We start from the raw sequence: 24,360 nt of genomic DNA, 5'->3' as shown, positions 1-24,360 counted from the left end.
CATGTTCTAATTTATTTGCTCTGCTTCAGCTCTGTCTAAGACAGCAATATTAACGGTAATTAATAATAACAGGAGAGAATATTTCTAGCAAAGCCATTAGGTGGCAGAGGTTATTGAAGGAGTTCAGTTCAGCAAAGGACGTTGGGAGAAGGTTAAATTTACATTGTGTAATTGCATCAGCTCATTCTAATATATTGTTATAATTGATGGATTAAAATGCTCACAGTTGACTTACTGGCACACAGAAGATTCCTTACTCAGCAGGAGAACCTTGCTTTTATGTTGCATTAATAAGCAGTTAATATTTGATATAGGCAGCAGGTTGTCTGTAATGCCCTGCTAGTAAAAGTTCCGAGTAGTATAATTGGGTACTGGAGTCCAACTGTTCCTTTGGATATCTCAATCATCAGAAATATTAACAAGAAACAGCTGGCTCACCTCTTCTTCAACTCCCAGCTAGCATAGAAGCATTCTAACATTAAAACATCTTTATAATAACTTTAGTTATGCTATTGATTGATCTTTTTTTTTTGATCACAAACTTTTCATGTAGTCATCATTTAGTACTTTAATATTTCCTATACTATTTCTATTACTGAGTTTAAAATGCTGTCTTGTTGTTGTCATTGACCTCCACAACCAAAAGACTCATGGTCTGTCAGGCTACATTTCTATTGTTTGCATTACTTATCTCTCTCTCTCTCTCTCTCTCTCTCTCTCTCTCTCTCTCTCTCTCTCTCTCTCTCCTATCCATCTTTCATTTATACACTGGGTGGATATTTGCTTCCGCTTGTCCTTTAAAACATTATATAATCAATAAATACTTTGCTTTCCTGGTTTTAAACTGTAACTGCAGATCTTTCTCCTACTGGTGTTCTGCATGCAGTAAGCTCACTTCTCTTACCCACAAACGACAGTTTTCATTACAGCATTGCAATGACTGTGCTAATATTTTTTTACCAAAGCTGTATTGAAATTTGACACAGTGAAAACAACAGGAAAACAATGAGTATTAATAGTTTACATCAGCATTTATATTGGCAGCTTCTTTTGATAAATACAATGGAATTACTAATCCAACCTGTCTACACCAAAAAGTGAGTGGGGGCCAAGTGAGATTTTTATTTAAACAAATGTACTTTTTTGGCACAAAGAAGTTGGTCGGAAATAATAGTTATTTCTGTTTTGCTTGGGGCTAGCTTTAACTTGATAGACTTGATAGCTAAAGGGTGCTTGATGGATCAGCAGAGCCAACAGAGAAAAATCTGGGGATGGAATATTTGTGGTCAAAATGATCCCTTGAAGATAGCAGAAGAGCCATCCGAGGACATAGTGCCTGAAGATGGCACTTCTGTAACAGTTAAAAGATATAATCTAAGGTGTTAGTATAGCTTTAAATGTGCTACCCAAGGGTCATTTCTCAGGTTTATATGAAACCAAACTGTATATGAACAAACTGTATTAATGGTGCCAGGAATATAAATGTTGTACATATCCACCACAAATAAGCCTTTGAACCCTACTCTTCAACAACTAATACAAATAAGCCTTGGGTTTTCTGTTCCAAATTGATGCAAATTTTAGTTTTTTTATTTTATTTTGCTAGTTGTGCATACTGTATACTGTATATAGGTATTCGTTTGCATAATTTTACAGTAAACAGCTGAATAAAAACATTTTATTATTATACACAAAACTTATATAGTATCAAGCAATAACCTTTTACTAGTAACTTTTTAATCTATGTCATCTGAAATACAAGGAAATAAACTATGATGATACTGATACAACCCATATCCAAATTGGTGCACCCCAATGCAGCAACAGGGGGATTCAGTGCTCAAGTCACACAGGGGTGTTTTTGCGTGGGGGGGGGCAGGCTCTGCCGGGGGCATGCCTTGGACACCCTCCCTTGTAGGCTCAACACTGGTTTACAGTTTATAAAAAATATTTTCTGCTTGTCTAATACAATTTTTTATATTCAAGTTTAGTCCAGAAACAGAAAACAGCACCAGACTCTTTGAATTATTTTAGTTATTAACTATTTTTGAACTCCACCCTGAACAATAAACCATTGATGCCCACAGTAATGACCCTGCCACCACCTGACTGAATAGTTCCAAACTGGGGAATTTTGGGGAATGTAAGATAGGACCCACACAATAATAACTCTTAAATCTACTTGCCTACATCAGTGAGGGACAGAAGGATTGACACAATTTAACAACAGTGGTATTTTATTTTGTCAAATTATAATGATATAATATAATAATATAATTATAATTGTTTGGAAATAGAAACCTGTGTAGGGAAAACAAAGCCATATGGTCACCTGTGATGCCACCCAGATACTTGGGTTAATATGCATGTTACATTTGCAAAATGTTTATAGCTACTGGATCTAATCTTAAAAAATATTGCTGAATAGTTTCCATAGAAATGCCTGTCTTTATTGACAAATGGGTGCCTGGCATTCCCTTTCCTTTTAACTATTATTCATTTGTGGCTTACTGTACCACCTGTAAATATACATCCATTAAATCTTCTCCTATAAAATGTTTACAGAAGAATAAACGAGGAATTGTTCCATGACTAAATATATTACATCCATTATGCCATTTGCCAGTTGGATGTTATCCAGCTACATGTGGTTTGTGAAAGAAAAAAAGTTAAATAATTAACAACAAACAGAGCTCTTGTTTAATGACCTAAGGTTCTAATAAAATATATTACCTGCTGAATGATGTCACATACTGCTTGTAATTAGAGCGGTGCCAACCATTTATTAAAAAGTAAACGATATCTTTAAGGTGGACTTTTTAATGGAAAATGTTTATGGCTCATAAGGTTTTAAGTGTTACAGTAACTGGAGAAATGATGGTAATTACTTCAGTTCAGTTTTGATTTATAAAGAAAATAATCCCATACTTGTATATATATATAACCATGTGCATAATTTATTTTGCACATAGCTTATATATATTATTATATTTTATATATATATATATATATAAAATTCCTGTGGGGCCGCACTCCGCCAAACTATTTTAAACTCGGGTGCAAGGTAAAAAAGCTTTACATAGTACAAAAAAGACCAGCAACACCGATATCTTTGTGAAAAAATCATTCAAGTGTATTGAAGATGCATGTACAGCCGTACATGCATCTTCAATACACTTGAATGATTTTTTCACAAAAGATATCGGTGTTGCTGGTCTTTTTTGTACTATATATATATATATATATATACTGTGTATATTATGCATAATACATTTCCCTGGATTTTACACCATTTTTTTCTGGTCCCCTGGAAAACGTAAAGTGGGGGTTCTACTGTACAAGGTTTGAGTTAGTTTGTTGGTGTGTCAATAATTGTGGTTTGCTGTTATCTGCAGTAGCATACGTTTTACATTTACCCACGTTAAGTCCTGAAATGCCATCTTACTGTGTCAATGGACACTTTCTAGCATGAGGGGTCATTTACTTCTACAAGCAATAGATGACTGACCTTTACTGTACATACAGAATTGCCTCAGCATTATGACACTCTTAACATTTCAAAAAACACTGCAGAATTATGGATTGTTTCCCATTAACTGCAGTGGAAATACCACAAGCAACCCCAAGGGCTACTTTTTCTTTACATTCATGTTAATTCAAATTAACTTGTGTCAATTAAAGTATCAGTTTTTCCATTTTTCCACACATATTATGCATAATGATTGGTAATATTATATAAGTGCCCCTGCTCCCAACAGCAGCCTTAAGATGATTATTCTTAACTTTTCTGTGCCATGTGCTGTTACTCTGTTTGACCAGCAATGAACACGGGCCCAGGATGCTTGTCTCTAATAACCATAGTTGAGGATAACTTTTTTGGCCAACTGTGTTTAAACTTGTGACAATATATTGTGACAATATAAGAGTGACTGAAGTTTATCAAAGCACGTCAAACGACTGGGGGCACCTGGGAACCTAACCATATGTCAAGCCCCATGTTAAATTTCAAAATTAAATATTAAAAAAATATGTCTGCTCTTCTGAAAAACAGATTTCAGCTCAGAATTCTGCTGGAGCAGCTCTATTAACTGATACGTTTTGGGGGAAAAAACATGTTTTGCCATGACAGAATCCCTTTAACAAATCACTTTTTCCTTAAAAAATGTGCTGCAGCATGTTCTTTGTTTTACATGATTGGCTGCAGTCAAATAATAAACCTTTAGTTATTTAACAGCTGTATGTTCATTTTATTGCTTAGTATATTGTGATCCCTAAGCAGAATTACAAAGGGGTGGGGGCAGGGGAAAAGGGGACCAGGGGGAAATTCTGGAGTCATGGATGTCCTTCTCTATGAGATGCTGTCATTCTGGGCTGGTATATTAAAATAAAAACATGAGATGCAACATTGCCTCATTATTTGTCAGACATTACTTCTCTTTTAAATGTTTCTGTATCCCTATTCTACAACATTCTGCAGTGCTGGTAAGCTCATTTGGTTGAATAGAAATAGAGAATTTTCCTTTGTAATGATGGGAACATGTCACTGTATACCCTGCTTGTCTGAATTTAATTCCGCTGCATATTTCTTAAATTGTAATCGCTATTCATTCTGTAATGTACCCTCACAAACATCTGCTCACATAAATTTCCTTTCCTGTCAAATTTCTCTGCCCCTCCCTCATTTTTCCCATTTAAACGTACACAGAGCCTTCTGCATAGGCCATAAACCTAACTCATTTCATTTAACCCCTGTCTCACAATACACCCCACTATCGCCCATAAAACACATTTCCTTCAAAATCATCACTTATTCCAGCAGGGTTGATGTTTTTATGGCCTTTGTTAACAGTTGGCACAACTGAATGAATTACATTTTTATGTTGAAAAATATTTTCACATTTTGTTGTGCTTTTACTTTGCGCAGCAAGAGATTCCTAGCTGGCAGCAATAGAGAAAATATTCTCAGCAGTTACAAAAATATTACTACATGAAATGAACTGAAAATGAATGTACTAAATAAGCACTTTAAATAACAACATTTTGAGTTTGAAAGACAAAAGATCACCTTTACTTTCACCATGCTGTCAATTTTATTAGCTTTAGTATAATCAAGCTTATATCCACCTGGGCGTTTACAGCTTGCATGTAATGTATTCATATATATATATATATATATATATATATATATATATATATATATATATATATATATATATATATATAAATACACTCCAAGTTAGTTTCCTATTTATTATATAAAGGCATCAACATTTCTGTTTTCTGTCTAGAACCTTTGTTGAGATGCAAAACCAAATATATGTATATATATGCACATAAAGGAATACATGTAATGTATTCCTATATGTGCATACCTCCCAACTGTCCTGTTTTCAGAGGGACAGTCCCTCTTTTGACAGCTCAACCCACAGTCCTTCATTTGTACTGGAAAATCCAGATTTTCGCTGCACAGAACAGCCAGAAAGAGAAACAATGTTTCTAACTTATTGGCTTCCCAGCTTCTAACTTATTGGAGCCCAGAACAGCCACAGCTCAGATAAAATAAGTTTGTAACAATTTTGAGATAAGCAAACAAGTAATTGTAACAATATAAAATAACAGGTCCCTTAGGAGAAGTTAGACTCACTTAAAGGGCAATTTACCTTCATTAGCAAAACTGTAATAACACAAAAAACACAGAAATATGTTCAAACTTTCATAACCCAAACGTTGTAAAATAAACATGCTAATTAGGGGGTTTGGCCACAAAAATGGGCGTGGTCAAAAATCTATGTGCTTCGATCTGCAACTTTTTGTCCCTCTTTTTATTTCCAAAATGTTGGGAGGTATGCATTATGTGGTGGTCAGATTGTTATTCTTAAATGGTACTCCGAATACATACAAGCTCTGCCCAGAACAACAGATTAATGCCAAAGTGTACAAAAATGCTTTATACATAAAACACTGGCCTTTTGGGAATTTGACGTGTGAATTTTACAGCTTCAAAATCCTACACCATTACAAATTTCACAGTATTCCACTTTTGTGAATAACCCCAATAGTGTACAGACCTGGTCTGGTATTCAAGATTTACAAAATTACTAGTGAACTTTTACTGCTATAATATAGGCACGCACCAAGATTCGGCCAAATCCGAAAACGTTTTTTGCAGCATCCATTTTTTTTTTAATTTTCTTGCACACAAACAAAAATCTAATTTCCATTTTTCTTAAATGAGACTGTGCATTGCAAGTGTTTTAATAAACTGGGAAAACATTTAAAGAAATTGCTTGAAATATTCTGAAACAATTCCCATTGTGTGCTCTGGGTAACTGTTGAGAAGTTAAGCTGAGATGTAGCAGCAAAGAAGATGGGGAGCTACTGGGGCATCTTTGGAGGCACAGCACCTTTTAAAATTGATTAAAAGCAGTCCAATAAGATCATTGACTTCTATAGGACCTTGACAACTTTTACTTGGTGAATTTTTGCATTAGAGTTTTTCATGGTTTTTACATTCTCTGCTGCGCCGCTCTGCATTTTAGGGTCAGATTTTATGTTAGGGGTTCTTTTTTGACTAATTCACAGTGAGGGGAGGGGGGCAATAGCAGGCAGTTTAGGGGCTTTTGGTACAGGGGGTTTAGTTCTTCAATAATTTTTAGAGCTTTTAAAAAATATAGGAAAAGCTGGAATATTTATTTGTATACTGGTGTCGCTATATTGGCCTTATACATCTGCATAATATTTGGGCTGGTAGAAGGATTGTAATTTTGTTGTTCTGCAATAGTTAAAGCAAAGGGGGTAACTGATACACTAATGCCTTGTTGCATCATATAACTAATATTTTACACATATCTATATATATATATATTTTCATTCATGTGATGCCTTATTATATGCTCGTGATATTTATGGCGTTGCGTTCCACTGACTTCAAAGGCAAAGTTTTCCTTCATTGTTTAAACAGCGAATTTCTTAAGGGGATTATTTTTTCTGTTGTCATAATTCCAGGGCAGAAATGAAGTTTTATGAAAGAGTGGAGTTGTTGCCTGTACTATGCATTGTCCAATCAATCCCTGCAGCAATGTAAAAAGATGAGAAGCATCCTGGCATGTTTGAATTGATTAACTGTCCACTTATTGACTGACCCCTGAATAAAAGAAACTGCTAGCCACATGACAGTCAGCTCTAACAAAAAATATTTTGCCCTGAGGCAAAGATGGTAAAATACATATACATAATGAATAGAAGATATATATGATTACAAATATTTTATATTTTTCTGTAGCAGTCATGTGTGCATTTCTATAACATTTTAAAAGAAAACAGTCTGTAATTGTACTGCAACAACGGTATTGCTGCAGTTACTAGTGACATCTGCTGGTTATTTTAGATAAAGCAATGAGTAAGACTTTCAGGGTGAATGTGTTAAAAAAAAATACTCACAATGCGAACATTTTTGCATGAACAGATTTAATATAGCTCTTAGTGACCACTTCCACCATCAGAAGAAAGATTGGGAATTGTATAGTTTGCAGTAGAGCGCAGTGAATGTAATAACATTAACAAAGAATATTACATTTAACATGCAAACGTTTATTCTTATGTAAGCTATTTTTTTTTCCGTTTGGGACATTGATTACATCTCCCCCTTAAATGGTATATTATTGTTTGAGCATACTGAGTTTCTAGAAATGCTGTTCCCCAGCCCCATCCTAAAAGCTGGGATAAAATATCACTAAATTATCTTATACATTGTTACAATATCCACCTCCAACATAAAGCTTACCTAAAGGGGATTCATTATGTAAATCTATGTATATTCTGTGTTTCCCTGCCTGTTTGTTTGTAATAGTTGTATGCAACTTCTCCAGTTGGGGATTCCTGCACTGTCTGCCCATTTGGTACTACATGATTCCAATTTCTTTTGCTTTAGGAAAAGACAGGCATAGCAACAGAGTGGCAGCAGGTTATTTGCAGGAACAATACAACTTTACAACTATGAAGATTCTTATTTATCCAGGTCATAGTTTATCTAGTTTAAGTAATTCTAGAGCAACTGGATTTCCTAAATAATCATTGAAGACGTTTCACTACTTATCCAAGCAGCTTCTTCAGTTCAACCGACTGGTGTGAGAAATCACAGCATATAAACTCGTCCAATAATCCAATCACAATGGCCCATGGTAACTTTTCAGAGAGGTGCTGGAATACACAGCATTCACACCTCTGTGAGTTTCAACTGTCACCTCTCTGAATAGTTACACTGCTCCATTGTGATTGGATTAGTGGAAGAGTCTATATGCCAATGACTTCCCATACCAGTCAGTTGAACTGAAGAAGCTGCTCGGATTAGTAGTGAGTAGTTAAACGTCTTCAATGATTACCCAGCAAGTCCAGTTGTTCTAGAATTACTTATACTGTGTTGGTAATTTGTAAAGTTGTAGTTCTAGTATAAGAGCCAGGGGTGACTTTTACAGAAGCACACAACTTGCTGACCCTCTGGTCCCCTTGGTTTTTGACCATTAGATGTTCAAAACACAAAAAGACTTCCTTCTGCTCATTGGAAAGAAAGAGCTGTTCTGTCACATAAATCACCTACAACATGCATTTGCCCTCAGGCTTGCTTATATATCTGGCTCTGATCTTTCTCAGTCTGTAGCTTCCTCAACTTCTCCTCTCTGCACTGAAACTCTCAGCCACTAAGAGAGCCATACAGAGCAGCCCAATACTACATACATACAGAGCAGCACACGTGGTACATAGGCTGGAGAAGGTGTCTTGAGCCTCCCCCAACAGGGTTGAACTTGATGGATGATTACATTTTGTTCAACCTGAATTAACTATGTAGCATGCTTTGACTGTAGGAGCTGTATGAATAATATTAATGCATTACTTCACATACTAGACATAGGCAGCCTTTTTTCATTAGAGTTTCTGGCCTACAATTTGCAGGGCTGCTGCTTGGCATTGAAGCTCTGCTGGATCACTGACTTCTGCCTCTCCCTGATATGAGCTAGTGGTATAAACAGAGCTGATGATCAGTTCTTTCACACACATTTTGACACTTAAATCCCCACTTGTAAGAAAAGTCCATGAGAGTTGGCTTGTCTCCACTGTTTACAGTACAAAAATGAGAAAGCCCATCACTCCTGGTTGCCACTAGCCTTACAAGTGCAACCAGTTGAATGGAACATACTGACATGTATGTTGTGCTGTGGATGCTGCCATGTAAATTCTGATCTTAAACTGTACTGCTTTTATTGGTTGGCACTGCTTTGCTTTCAAAATGTTATTATATCTTTCAATAATAATTTCTTAATGACTACGAAAGATTGTTGTTTTTATAAATCCCACCCCTAGTCTGTTTTCATGCAGCCTGGGGGAGCAAGGTCCATCACATTCTTTGTCAGTTGAATGTCATTTGCTTTGGCCAGAAACAACTGTGTATATATATATATATATATATATATATATATATATATATATATGTTTTTATATATTTATTTTAACATTTAGAACTGCTTAATAATATGGGTCTTTTTTTCCAGCATGGGTTAATTCTCTGTCCATGGGTATGATCTTCTTCTGCTCTCCTGTGGTCAGCGTATTTACAGACATATTTGGGTGTCGAAAGACGGCAGTGGTCGGGGCTGCAGTGGGTATCATTGGACTTCTCTCTAGTTCATTTGTAAGGTAATTCATTTAGTTATATCTTGATATCTGTCCGTATTAACTACTCACTTAAACTTAATGAATAACAAAAGGAAATGTCATAGTGGTTTCAGAAGTGGTATTGTGATTGTCATTGAAGTTTGATATTCACATATTTAACTCATGCACACTGTTGTTTCCATACTGGGCTTCTGGGAAGACATGTGGTTTTCTGCAGATACATATACCGTATTTTTTTGGTACATATAGACTGACCACATACTTTCATGGTTTAACGGTCCCTATTTTCTATTGGATACAAAAAACAGAGAATAACCTCTCTAGATAATAATTAGATGCTTCTTTTTATGGTGCAGCATTTTGCTGAGGACTAACATTTTACCGTGAATATGCTAACAAGGGATACATTTAGTAAAAATGAAGCATGAGAGAGAACAGGTAATTTACCATGACCATGGACACAAATGTAGACCGCCAAGAGATGCAAAATTCACTGCTTACTGCTGTGCTTAAAGGAGAAGGAACAGTTCCCCCAATTATTATAATCACTTACCTAATACCCAGATGCTCATGGTAGCAGCAAACTCCATCTGCCTGTGATACACTTTAGTAAGCAACACGTTATACTGGGCCGGCTCACACGCAGCAGAGTGAAAAAGCTGACATTTTTTTGTATAAGTTTGGCTTTTCACTCTTCTGCCCATGCACATCTAACACAAAGAAGGTAGAAAAAGGAAGATGATCGTTCCATAGTGCTCACTAAAAAGTACCAGTTTTCTGCTAACAGGATCACAGGCCCAGGGTATCGTGTAAGTCAGTATAATCACTGGGGGGTTCCTAACATTTGGCACCCCAGCTTGTATATATTGTAATATATGGACAAACAATCCCTGTTTTTTTAAAGTAGATGACATTTTTTATAGCTTAATGCACAATGCAGAATACGTTGTCTTTCTTTGTATGAATTTAGTAGTCAACCTCACAGTGAGGAGCACAACCCTAATTGAGAAGTTTCAACATAAAACTGAAGTTTCTGGTGCAATTTGGAATAAAATAAATAATTTGTAGTATGCTCATGCCTGTTTCTAATAAATATGGAATGCTGCCTTTGCTCAGACTTCATTATACTATTGTACAAACCATCTTACACTGTATAGATGTTTTGCTGTGACTTTTATAAATCAATAGGCACACAGTAATTACGCATCCTGTCTTTAAGACATTTATCACATTGCTTAATTTGATCAATGAAAACAGGGTCTATGTGATAAAGCCAACAGAGTATATAAAGACAACCTGCATAACATTAACAATTCTAACCTTGTGTTTTATTTAATGAAATTAAATAATAGATCGCTAACACCTTGTTAAGTATATGTTTCATTCTTTCTGCAGCTCTTTGGAGCCCCTGTATTTTACATATGGGATATTATTTGCGTGTGGATGTTCATTTGCATACCAGCCATCACTTGTCATCCTGGGACACTACTTCAAGAAGCGCCTGGGACTGGTTAATGGAATAGTCACTGCAGGCAGCAGTCTGTTTACTGTCTCACTTCCCTTCGTTCTGAGATTCCTGCTTGATCAGATTGGCCTCTTTAACACTTTGCGGGTCCTGTGCATCCTGATGTTCATCCTCTTCTTGGCTGGATTCACATATAAACCACTGGTCCCACAGCGCAGCAATTTGGAATTTAGAAAAAATGGCAAGTTCAGGTGTCCGTCAATACGCAAAATCTTTAATTTCTCTATTTTCAAGTCTAAAAGTTACTGTATCTGGGCCTTTGGAATCCCAGCAGCCCTTTTTGGCTACTTTGTGCCTTATGTTCATTTGGTAAGTACAGTTCTTTCCAGGTACTTGCAATGATTCTTCTTTGTTTTTAACTTTGATTATTGGGCATAGGAGATGTATATTTTTGCTTATAGGCAGTGTGCTGTATGTTCAAACAGTGTAAAACTGAATTCATTCAGTAGAGGTATGGGACCTATTATCCAGAATGTGGGTTTTCCACATAAAGGGGTCTGTAATTTGGATCACCATAATTACAGGGGCAGATTTACTATAGTTTGAAAGGCTAATTCAAACTTTTTGGTCAAAACTCGAATTTCGAATTTAAAACCACCAATTTGAATTTGAATGTGAGATTTCACCTCTTTCCTGGAAACAGTTATAATTTGATATTTCACCACCTAAAACCTGTCAAATTAATGTAGAAGTCAATGGCACAGGAAGGAAACCTTGGTTCAAATTCGATTCGGATTTTTATGTCGTTCCTATTCAATTGAATGTTAGATGTTTGAGTTTTTTCATAAATAACTTTCCATTCGAGTTGTGGGTACATTCGAATTTATAAGAGTAAAAAAAAAATTCACATAACTTCGAAGTTTGACCTTTGATAAATAACCCCCTAAGTCTACAAAAAAATATTTAAACATTATACAAATCCAATAGGATTGTTTGCCTCCAATAAGGATTAATGATATCTTAGTTGGGATGATGTACAATGAATTGTCTTAATTTTACAGAGAAAAAGGAAATAACTTTTGAAAATTGAAATGATTTGATTAAAATGGAACCTGTGGGAGGTGGCTTTCCTGTAATTAGCAGCTTTCCAGTTAACTGCTCCCATACCTGCAGTATCTTTATTTGATCCTAACTAATTTGTATGAATCCTATAATGGTGGCAAATCAATTCCATTGGTTTTATTTAATTTTTAAATGATTTTAAGCAGACTTAAGTTATGGTGATCCCTTATCAAAAAGCATTCTATAATAGATCCCATACCTGTACTTTACATTTCAAGGGAGTGTTTTCATGTTATACCTTGGGGCAAGTAGCAGGTCACCCTAATTTTTATAACAAGAGGTGAGGTTTCTGCTGAATCTGTTACAATACTGTACTAGGCTCAGGAGTTCTACGAATTGTGTCAGTATAGACTACTAGACTAAATGCAAAATATGAGCTAAATTGCATCAATACAATTTCCCTCTAGCAGCCAGTCAGACATTTGCTGTTATTTTCTTGTAGCAAACAGATGGAAACATATTATTAATGTGTTGCTGTTGGTAACTGCACTGCACTAGCGCATATAATTTAGTTAACCATTTCATTTCCAAGGGGTTCACCTTAAAGGAACAGTAACACCAAAAAATGAAAGTGTTTCAATGTACCGTAATTACAACATTATGTACTGGTGCCAGCACTAGTAAAACAGGTGTGCTTGCTTCAGAAACACGGCTATGGTTTATATAAACAAGCTGCTGTGTATGAACCTCATAATGTAGGAAGCTGCCCCTTAAGTTGGGGAGAATGTGCCGTAAAAAGAAAGCTCCTTTTTTTTTAGCCACACTTGGATGTTGGCGGTGTGATCCTTATATAGGCTGAGGTACAAATGAAACCAGTGTTCCAGCCTGTTATTTGCTGTCTTCAGGCCACCAACTGGCTCTCCATTTCTAGTGACATAAAGCAATGTTCGCTGTAAATAAAGCTTGGCTGGGACAGTTTGGAGCACTTTAAAAAAAACTATTGTGCCCGTTTTTCTAATAATGACTTAATTGTATTGATTTTCATTGGGACGTATCATATGCAAGTATGTCAGAATCACTTTCAAGGTGAACTCCTTCTTTAAAACTTGATTTTACTTAACATACATAAGATTTCCAATCTTAGTAGAATACTCCAAACCTAAAACTTAAAGGTGTTTTCATTATAAAGATACATGATAGTTATAAGCTTTACCATGATATTTTCCCCAGTGCATTTATGCTTTTAATATTCAAAGAGTATATTAGTGCTTAATGGTCAAATAGTTTTTCTAACATCCCAACAGATGAAACATGTCAGAGAGACACTTGGAGAAGATGTCAAAGAGGAGGTTCTCTTATTATGCATTGGTGTCACATCTGGAGTTGGAAGATTAGTCTTTGGAAGAGTTGCAGATTTCATTCCTGGTGTGAAGAAAGTCTATTTACAGGTACAAAGTTTCTTTCGAATTTTTTTTTACAATATATCTAGATTTTTTTTCATCTTAAAATGAGCCGTGTATGTGCGTTTTTCATAATGGGTTTGGCCTGGGGCAAAATATTTGGATCCAATGGATTTGGTCCACCAACTGTTTCCCCCATAGGAAGATTTAAGATGCTGATTTAGCCCCTTTAGACCAAATAGGCAGCTTATCTGCATGGGCCTCCCCAACTCCTTTCCTTATGGGTATCTGTTTCTCATTCAGATATCTATCTATTTAAAATCTTGGGTCACACTGGTACGTAGATGAAATCTCTCTGTCATTTCTATTCCTTGCTTTGGAGGCTTTAACTTCAATATAGCAGGAGCCAGCTGATAAACAGAACTATGAAGAAGCATATAATGCTGACTTCATATATATTCTGTACAGACGTTCAATAATTTGTAAGATGTCTGAGTAAGGAGCACGCCCCCGAAACGTTACATCATATGACTAAATAAACGTGCAGGGGATTTCCCCGCTACACTAGCCTTTTGTGTTTGGCAAATTTCTTCTTTGACAGAATATATATTTGCAAGTTCTTAGGCAAAATTTTGTTTTGGGGTTTATATCCCCTTTAACTGCTTTTGGAACATAAATGTAAACAGGGAAGCCTTTTTCAGAGCATGGATGGATACTTTAGGGCTAGGTAGTAGATAAGATTGTTGTTTACAAGTCATAGACCCGTGTGGCTTTCAGGATGATTAAAATGCCAGGAAAGTAGTGTTGGTCAAAAGAGTGGAATTACCACTGACTACGTTGGAATTGCTACAAGAAGTCCATTATTCATGATTATTGAAATGATAACCATAAACTGTAGGTTCCTCGCAATGCTTCCCATTGTATTCAGTGGTAAAACTACCCCAACATTAGATTAGAGCTACTTTCTCTAAATTAAGTAAGAGTAACAGTGTTTACTAGGTAACTTGCCAACATATTGCTGCGTCTACATTTGAAATTCCAGTTTACGGATGAGCATTGGTACAAATATTTTTTTAATAAAAACCATATTTTCTGCAGGTTGTCTCCTTCTTTTTTATTGGCTTGATGTCAATGATGATTCCTTTGTGCCACAGCTTTGGTGGGTTGATCGCTGTCTGCCTTTTCATGGGCTTGTTTGATGGCTGCTTCATATGCATAATGGCTCCAATAGCCTTTGAACTTGTTGGACCAGAGAATGTTTCTCAAGCAATCGGATTTTTGCTTGGCTTTATGTCCATCCCTATGACTGTTGGCCCACCTATTGCAGGTAAATACAATTATACATGGATGAATCCATCATTCTTTATGTTTTGCCTTTTGCTATACCAAATGAGTGATAAGTAATTTGGTAGAACATGGGTGTTTTTTATTTCAAAGATTATTTACAGACAGCGGCACAGAGTTTATAAACATGATGGGGCAAATTCACTAAAGGGCAAATTTTCACCACTTCAACAGGCACAAATTTGTTACCACTATGCTAATTCACTAAAATTCTAAGTTGTGTCTCAGCAGCCAAACGCTGGCGATTTCTCTCTAACGTTACTTCGGCTGGGTGAGCATTTCACAGCAAATTTTCAGTAGCATTCATTTCTGCCTAGTGAAACTTCGCTAGCACTCTTGCACTTAGGTTAACTTGAATAGGGTGGGTACCTAAAAGTGTTATGGACGTCTTTATTAGTAATGTTGGTGCAAATGCTTGAAGTGGCCACTTTTTCAAACACATGTCCAATAAGCCATAATAAAGACAAAAGAGATCCTATTATGCCTTAGACATGAGCGCACCCTAAAACAAATGTGACATACCCCTCAAATTAGTTTGAAAAAATTGTTGGATTTTGAAGGCAATCCCGCTTTAAAAACAGAAAAGTCACCAGTGTTTTTTTTACAACTTTAATTAATTTCCAGCATACAGGATATGATGTCACTGACATTAGACTGAGGAAGATGTAGCTTTATTTTATCAGTTCGCCTGGTTTGAGGTGAAGAAGGCGAGGTAACTTTCAGTAAAATTTGCACTTTAGTGAATTTGCGGAGTAACGACCATTTGCCAGAGCAAAAGGTTGCCTGGCGATAGGGTGTGAACGAAGACTAGTGGGGGCTCGTTGGCTAGCGAATTGTCCTCTATACCTGAATTGGCAATGTCCCTGCAGACGGGATTTCTGGCGACTTGTCGCTAGCGTCGGCCACTTTGCACTTTAATCAATCTGCCCCATTGTGTCTGGTTTTTCACTTTATATTCTGCCTGATCATCAGTAAATGGTGATTCTGCCTAATCATCAGTAAATGGTGATTCTATATGATATGGTCAGTTCATTCAATTTTGCTATGAAGATCACCTTGCTTTCAAACCGTTCTTGTATAGTTTGAAATAAACCTTTTTCAGGAAAGCCTTTATTGGTGCATTATTAGAACCAGCCTTAAGGTTAGTGTACAGCTTTGGATCAAATCTTACAGGCTATCCTGGATATTACTGCAACTACGAGAATAATGTCATATTAGCTATACCATTTTCTTATGTTAGTTTCCATTCTTTTGAATGGAAAATGCACAGAAATGCAAGCTGAACAGTGTTCACCCATTCACATGAATGGGAACCACAGGACAATAAAAAGAAAGCTGCCTATGCACACCATTAGAGAAGGCTATCTCTTAGTATAATAGGTCTCATGCTTTCATATATCTAAAACCATGTAGACTAAGTGGAGGCTGCCAAAATGTTATCCAGAAAGCTCTGAACTACACGAAGGCCATCTCCCATAGACTCCATTCTAAATTTTAAAATGCTTCCTTTTTCTTTGTAATAATAAAACAGTACCTTGATCCTAAGATATAATTCATAATTTTTTAAAGCAAAGCAGTCCTCTTTGTTCTAATTAATAGTTAAATAACTTTTAGTAGAAATAGGGGCCTATTTATTAAGCCTTGAATTTTTTTGTTTAAGAAAAATCGGAATTTTTATAGGAGACAATCGAAAAAGTTGCACGCTTGGAATTGTCGCATGATTATGTTGAGGTCCCATACCTGTATGTGAAATCAGCCATGAACTGAAAATGGTTTATGACGTTGCATCAGTGTTAAACATAAGGCTATGCATACTGATAAAACATCACTATAAGCACATTATAATTCTGTTGTCTGATTGTTCAGGTATTCTGCATGACCGCCTTGGTTCCTATGATGTTGCATTCTACCTGGCGGGCATTCCTCCAATTATTGGGGGCATTATACTATGCCTGATCCCATGGATCCACCAAAGGACTTTGCAGAAGCAAATAGAAGCTGTGAACGGAGAAGCTGAAGAGAAAATGCTAGAGAAACCTGTCAGCACATTGTTACCAGGCACAGCGGAAAATGCCAAAAATGAAGATGCCTCAGTAGCATAATGGGAATAATTTACAAGACAGAATTAATATTCAGATTTACTTGTAACTTCTTCCTTTTGCCTTTCTTTTTTTATTTTAAAGACAGATGTGAATATTATACCAGGTGCTACAAAGCCAAAGCTGTAAGATTACACTAAACTGATTCCCACCCCAAGGAGTCTGCCATTTTGGGTTTCAGACAAGGCTGGCAGAGCTCTCACTCATGCTGGAGGGAAAGGAACTTTCTATAGGTATTCAGGAAAACTCTATGGAGTTATACCAATTTTGTATTCCTAGCAACAAATGTAATGTTTCAAAATATCTCTATTTACATAAATGAATAGCACTGGATATCAAGGGAAGATCTTTACATGTGTGAAAAACATGTATAGAAGATAAAGCAAAACATGCAAATATTTGCATAGCCACAAATACTTCAGATATATTCATTGCCTTTGATGGGGGCAAAAACTAAAAAACACAAGAACAAAATATCCGCAAGGCTATTGTGGTAAAAATGGTATCAGGCTTAACACCAGTATGAAATTGTCCATTGCTTGCAATAGCTTTTTGTATATGAGGCTTTTTGTAAACTGTAGGCTTACATTACAAGGGAGATTTATCAATGTTCACATTTTTGACACCTAAAGGCTTGCGAGTTCATGTAGAAGTCAATGGGAATTGTCCTGGGCAAAATTCAAGTCTTTTTTTTTTTTTTAATTCCAGATTTTCAATTTTATTTTAGCTTATAAACTCACAAATTTGAATTATGAGTTTTTTTTCCACAATTGTAAAAAAAATTTTTTTATTCAGATTTTTTAATAAATAAGCAAACATGAGTTTTTTTAAATAGTGAGTTAATTTGAAATTGAAAAAAAATCTCACAAATTCAATTTATGATAAATAAGCCATACATGCCATTTAAAGAAACGTCATAACATATCTATACGACTTTTATCTAGAAAATTGTGTTGTATTACACAGTAGACCCTTTTTATCTACTAAAAGTGCATCAACGTTTTTGCTCTTTTTCTTTTATTACCATGGGTCTAAGCAATTTATATTGAAATGTGAATGGCACACATCACACTGTTGCACTGATTTAGCCAATGTTTGCCCTGTCTCTGGGCCAGGCTATATGCGCAGTGCAGACACAAGCCATATTAGTTGTTTAACAAGTAATAACAAAAAAAAGTTATGCTGGTTTGTTTGCAAATATCATGCTTGTGCTTTGGACATTTCAGCTTGTTAATATTTCTGGCATTTAAAGGGTACTTCACCTCAGAATTTACTTTTTGTATGAAGTGGGCAGTGGTATTGTAAGACAATTTGCAATAAGTCTCCATTTTTTTGTTGTCTTTTACTTATTTACATAATTTTTTGTTTATTCACAAATAATTTTGTAAAAAGTTTATTTAAATGTGAATTTCCCATTTAAAGACAATCCCACATAATAATAATGTTTGTTTTTATATGTTTATATCAATATTTCAGGAATATCATACTGATTAATCTTCGGTTTTAAAATCAGGGAATGATGAATGTTAAGGACTGTACTTTGGTTTATACCTGGTGATTGTGCCTGCAAAGCAATGCAAAGTAGACGTACAAAACTTTTATTGGACAATTATCAAAAAAATATTTCTGTTACATTAATCCTAATAATGCCTATATTTTTTACCCTTGCAGAGATGTTACTTTAATGTGCAGTACAGCTCTCAGCCTTCCAGCTCACTATTCATCTTCTGGCTGTTCTCTCTTGTGCAAAAAAACTTTCTAGGAACAGTGCAGATGCAGTTGGAGTTTGGTCCAATCAAGTCCTGAATTGTTTTGGTGCATTTAAAATAGTGATGCACCGAATCCAGGATTCGGTTCGGGATTCGGCCTTTTTCAGCAGGATTCGGCCAAATCCTTCTGCCCATCCGAACCAAATCCGAATCCTTATTTGCATATGCAAATTAGGGGCAGGGAGGGAAATTGTGTGACTTTTTGTAACAAAACAAGGAAGTAGAAAATGTTTTTCTCTTCCCACCACTAATCTGTATATGCAAATTAGGATTCGGATTCAGTTCGGTATTAGGCCGAATCTTTTGCGAAGGATTCGGGGGTTTGGCCAAATCCAAAATACTGGATTCGGTGCATCCCTAATTTAAAATGTTCACTAAATTTGCACTAATACAATGTTTTGAGTTTCCCACAAGCACACCACTTGCAGGTAAAGTTAGTTAGTACTCTTCAGCAGTTTGGGGTTAATATTCCTATGCCGATGATAGCGATTATATCAGATTTTAGGATAAGCTCATTTTGAGTACAATTGATATGACTTGTGCACATCTGTTCATTTTTAGTTTCAGAGCACCACTGTATGCATTTTTACCCCCCCCCCTATTTGTTACTTAATTATGTTTCTACAATTAGCAAAATATGTTAGTTTTTTTAATACCATTAAGGCATTCATGTATATTTTAATACCATTAAGGCATTCATGTATATTGATACTTAATAGCTTTTATAAGATATTCCTATATCATCACTGCCAACAACATATATTACCGCAATACAATTTTAATCTTTTCATCCAGTTACTGTATAAAGAGCTCATTGAATTACACACGCTAATGCTTTTTTGTTATATTGTCAGGGAAAAAGTATAATAGTTGACATATAAAATATATTTTATGTTTCCGTTATATTCACATGCAATCAGTAGTAAGTACATTGTTGACGCTGCTGCTCAGTGTTTACAGATGTAAGGGCTCATTTACTTTGACCCAGGATAGAAGTGCAAAAGCACTAAGAGGTGCAAAGGCCCAGGCCTAGGGTGGCACAAAATTAGAGGTGGCATGTGCCCAATCACATCTGGAGAACTTGAAAGGCAGGAGATTAACATTTGTTTAAATCTCTCGTGTCAGCAGTTCCCAGTAGCAGAAAAAGCTACAGAATGGAAGGCCGCACATGGGGAGTGAAGGATGGATATGTTATGAAAGTCAGGGAGCGTGGGTTGCAGCTGGCCTAAGGGTGTACAGATTTGGAGAGTACTTCTGTCAGGGATCTGGCTGTGCTCCACACCTCACAAAGTGCAAAAAACATGGTGGATGGTGCCCCTTTTTTGTACTTTGCACCCTGCCCTGCAGATAGTAAATTAACTAGCAAATAGCATATTATGAAAGGCCTTTAAAGAAAGGAGGCACTGGTGGGCTTGTTACATTTCTGTATTTGCAGAAAACACAGCATCAGTGGCGTAACTACCTCAGGGCCCCCGGCAGCTCACGCGGCACTGTCTTTTACGGATTTCTGGGGCGTGCGGAGGGGGCCGGGGGCCCGGTTGCACGGTCCGCGCCAGGTCCCGCCCCCTCTAGTTACGTTACTGCACAGCATCATAGTACCATGGTTTACTGTGAGGTGAAGTTTAGGGGCAATCTTTGGAATGTAGCCATTTAAATGAAAATCTCTAAAAACAATGCATCAAAATGTTATGATACACAGGAATATGTACCTGCTTGTGTCCTGGGCTGCTTTAATTAATGGACAAGAGGGTAGAAACTAAGGAGGCCTGTCTGTCCTGTTGTTTTCTCTCCCTGGTGCAGGAACTGCAAAACTAGATATGCATTGATGCTTGTGACAGACTTCAACCCCTAACATTGACTGCCATTAACTGAGCCAGTTAAATGCTGTTACATTTCAAAAAACTTGAAAAAGAAAATACCTTCAAAAGGGAAAATCTTCCCAACCCTGTGACATTTACATTGGCTAACTTTCATGCCTGTGCCAAACGTTTCCTGCAGTGTTTCTATATATGTCAGTGAAATGTTATCCGCTGGCATCTGTGTCTCTTGTTACTAAACTTTAGCCTGGCTGGCAGCCATTTCTATTCATATAGGTTTCTTTCTTAAGGAAAAAAAAAAGAGAGGCATTTAAGGGATGGATATAACTGACTGTACACAAGTAACCATTTGTGCAAAATGAAGCTTATTAGTAAACCTCATACTAATGCAGAAGAGTCATAAGCCCAAATTAATTCTTTATTAATAGATTCAATTGCTGTGTTAAGCTGACAGTATCGTAGCATGATTTAAGAGAGGGTTTTATTTTTTCATCAGACATCTGGTTCTTTTTAAAATAAAAGAACTTTGGGATTGTTTTGTATATTAAAGCCTAATTCCCTACACGGTTTGGGTCATGATTATATTCTTCTGGGCTAAAAGTTCAATTGAAGGTCAGGAATTAAGTCAACTGGCCCAACCTCCTTACACAGGACTATTGTTACCTCAATCGGAACATAAAGTGAATACACAGGAAAAGGGATTCCAGAAATCACATTTATTTGTGACAGACATTCAACATAACTAACAGAAGCAGAGACAATCATATCTGCAAAGATACCTAATCCAAAAATACATGTTTACAAAGAAGGAACCTCTGAGCCAGTCTCTAATTCACAAGGGACTATATCACATATTCCATACTCAGGATAAAAGCCAGTTAGGTTTCTCCATGCAATAGTATACATAGCAGGGTTACTCATACTAACTTAGTAAAACAGGCTGGAAATGACACATAGTAGAGAAAGAAAGGGGAATACCAAATGGAACCGCAGCCTTAAGATTACACATTTAAAAATACATATGTCCCACTTTCTATTCTATTCTTTCATTCAATGGCTCAGCTTATGCACATATGAAATGTCCCATCCCGTTAGCTAGAGACTTCCAATAACATACATGCTAGTGGCTAGCTCTCTGGCCACATGACCAAGAAATTGCTCAGGGGTTCTTGGACTGTGCAATTTGTGACCCAAATACTGCTTATTGCTATGTAGTACCATACAGTTAGTGTGTTGAAATATATGGATCTATATGAGATCAAAGCAAGTCATTTGGTCCTGGACTGTTTATATTTGGTTTTGTTTTTCTTAGAAAGCAGTGTTATAATTCTTTAGAGTGGTTTTCCTAAAGATACCAGAGATCAATACAGTGTCAATAGATGTGAATAAAGATAAGTATATAGGCAACACATTCAGGCAACACATTCAATCATTCTACCTTGATGTTAAATCATATCCCTTTGTGAAAACTTCCTTTTTATTACATACCTACAGTATTTACTGTAGTATGTTTTATACCATATATATATATATATATATATATATATATATATATATATATATATATATATATATATATAGTTCTTTCCATATGAAGAAGTTTATTTTAAGCAATAACTGAAATAAAAGAGTAAATACATGAAGATGTTTTTTCTGGATATTGTAGGAGATCAAAAAGGCACCATCTGCAATGTGTACAAATACTCCCTTTGTCACAAAGTACCTATAAAATTCAATGTCTATTATTGTTACTATGGTTTTTATTAATGGTAGGAAATTATACTTTGACGAAACCCAAAGAGCTATGTGTCAGTTTTTCTCAGTCAACCAAACTTCTCCTACCAACAAACAATTTTATTGGAGGAAGGGAGCCCTTAACCTTTTGGGGGGTTTAGTGGGAAACAGTATTCATTGCTTCCATGCCAATCCCAAATGAGGTGGTCAATTCATTTGGCAGATAAAAATTAGCATGAGACTTTACTAATGCTATGTAGTATGCATTGCCCATCTATGGGATTTTTTATGCATTCCCCTGGATGGAAGAGAAATGTCATTATTAATGAAAATCTTTTTAAGACTAATAATAATGAACATTATTATTTTTTAATGGTACTTTTGGTAATCCAATTGCAGTTTGCAGATGCCTAGTAGTCCGATTCCCAGCATTTATTTAACATTCCCTTGAACAGTAGACACATTATCTTGAAATATTACTCATATTGTTAGTAATATTTCAAGTACCATATTGTTATACGGTCTCTGCTGCTTTATTCAATTGGTTCAATGCCTTATAAACTTTCCTGATTTGATTTTTTATAATTACAGTACGGTGTTTGTAGACCTATTGTCAGAATGTCTATTCTCTGCATAGTTTTATAACTTTTTTCTGAAACATATTTTTACTAACATAGGGAAACAAGCACAGTGTCTTGTGTTGCTACTTTTATATTTAGATAACTAACTAACTCTTTTAATGAATCCTATGCAATGAATGTAAAATCCAAGTAAATATGATTTGTATATCCCATTTTGAAAAATAAATAAAGTACTATATTCAATACCCTTTTCATGTATTCTTTTCTTACTGTTTTGTGAATCCTTGTTTATGCCTTACTAACTGCCAGCCAATTTTGCACAATTGTGTAGAAAAAGAATAATGGGTAGCCCCTTCCATTGGATGGAATATAGAAAAACAATTAAGTGGTGTGCAGGGTCAAGGAACATACTTCGAAAGAATGACCCATTCAATTGCACCCCCCCACACTATCAAAGTCAGATATTCCTACCGTGTGAACATGGTTAAAACATAACTTTTAATGATCAAAATCCATTAAAAATATACCCAGAAAATGGCAAGATTAAAATTAGGAGGGTAAGCTAAACCGATTTAAGAGCACTAGCTAATAGACAGAATATGTGGGATTCAAAGTGAATGCCTTCACCTAGGTTTGTTAATCAACATCGTATATTAATCAGCACTGCGTTGGTGATAGAGAGCAGAATCACATTACTAAAGTGTATCTTCGTGCTGGAGCCGGAGCAAGAGCAAGAAGAGACAGTGGGTTGCGTCCTGCCTAATCAGTGTGAGACGCCATATACAAATATGCTCACAGTGTTGTATGGACCAGCCTTACGAGATCCAGCCCACTGTTCAATCCGCACCTCTCGCTTAATATCCAGAATCACCTCTGCATATGAGGGGAAGGGAGGGCTGAGCAGCAAACATGGAGGGAAAGGGAGTGTGTTTAAACCTTCATTACCAGATACATTTTATAAAATGAACATGGTAATTAGGAGGTGTGGCCAAAAATGGGTGTGGTCAAAAAATTGCAGCGTGTTACCAAGGTAGATCTCCTGTTGGAGGCCAGGTGTCAAGAGTAGATCCCAGTATAACAAAGCCTGGGCACCCCTCATATAGGAAGACAAGACACAACCCACTGACGCAACCCACTGTCTCTTTTTGCTCTGATTCCAGCACCAAAATACACTTTAGTAATGTGATCCTGCTTTTACCAATTTTGCTTTCTCCATTACCGCATCACCAACCCAGCGCTGATTAATATAGGATGTTGATTAACAAACCTGGGAAACTTTGAATCCCACATATTCCTTCTATTAGCTAGTGCTTTTAAGTCGGTTTGGCTTACCCTCCTAATTTTCATTTTAACCTTGCTATTTTCTGGGTATATTTTTAATGGATTTTGATCATTAAAGCTAATTTTTTAACCATGTTCA

The 24,360-nt window shown here is 36.1% G+C and overlaps 1 protein-coding gene across 1 annotated transcript in view; it reads left to right on the top strand.

The window, feature by feature from the left end:
- The window catches only part of slc16a10.S (solute carrier family 16 member 10 S homeolog), a 40,705-nt gene extending 22,938 nt beyond the window's left edge, over positions 1-17,767 (top strand). Inside the window, exons 2-6 of the mRNA XM_018265394.2 lie at positions 9,546-9,690; positions 11,065-11,503; positions 13,501-13,644; positions 14,695-14,923; positions 16,807-17,767. Of these exons, the coding sequence (XP_018120883.1) occupies positions 9,546-9,690; positions 11,065-11,503; positions 13,501-13,644; positions 14,695-14,923; positions 16,807-17,042 (1,193 nt within the window). The 3' untranslated portion in view covers positions 17,043-17,767. The remainder of the gene's footprint in view (positions 1-9,545; positions 9,691-11,064; positions 11,504-13,500; positions 13,645-14,694; positions 14,924-16,806) is intronic.
- Positions 17,768-24,360: the final 6,593 nt, after the last annotated feature.

Source organism: Xenopus laevis, chromosome 5S, assembly GCF_017654675.1.
Source record: "Xenopus laevis strain J_2021 chromosome 5S, Xenopus_laevis_v10.1, whole genome shotgun sequence".
NCBI lineage: Eukaryota > Metazoa > Chordata > Amphibia > Anura > Pipidae > Xenopus > Xenopus laevis.
Note: the sequence above shows the minus strand (reverse complement) of the source record. Positions and strands in the feature narration are given on the sequence as shown.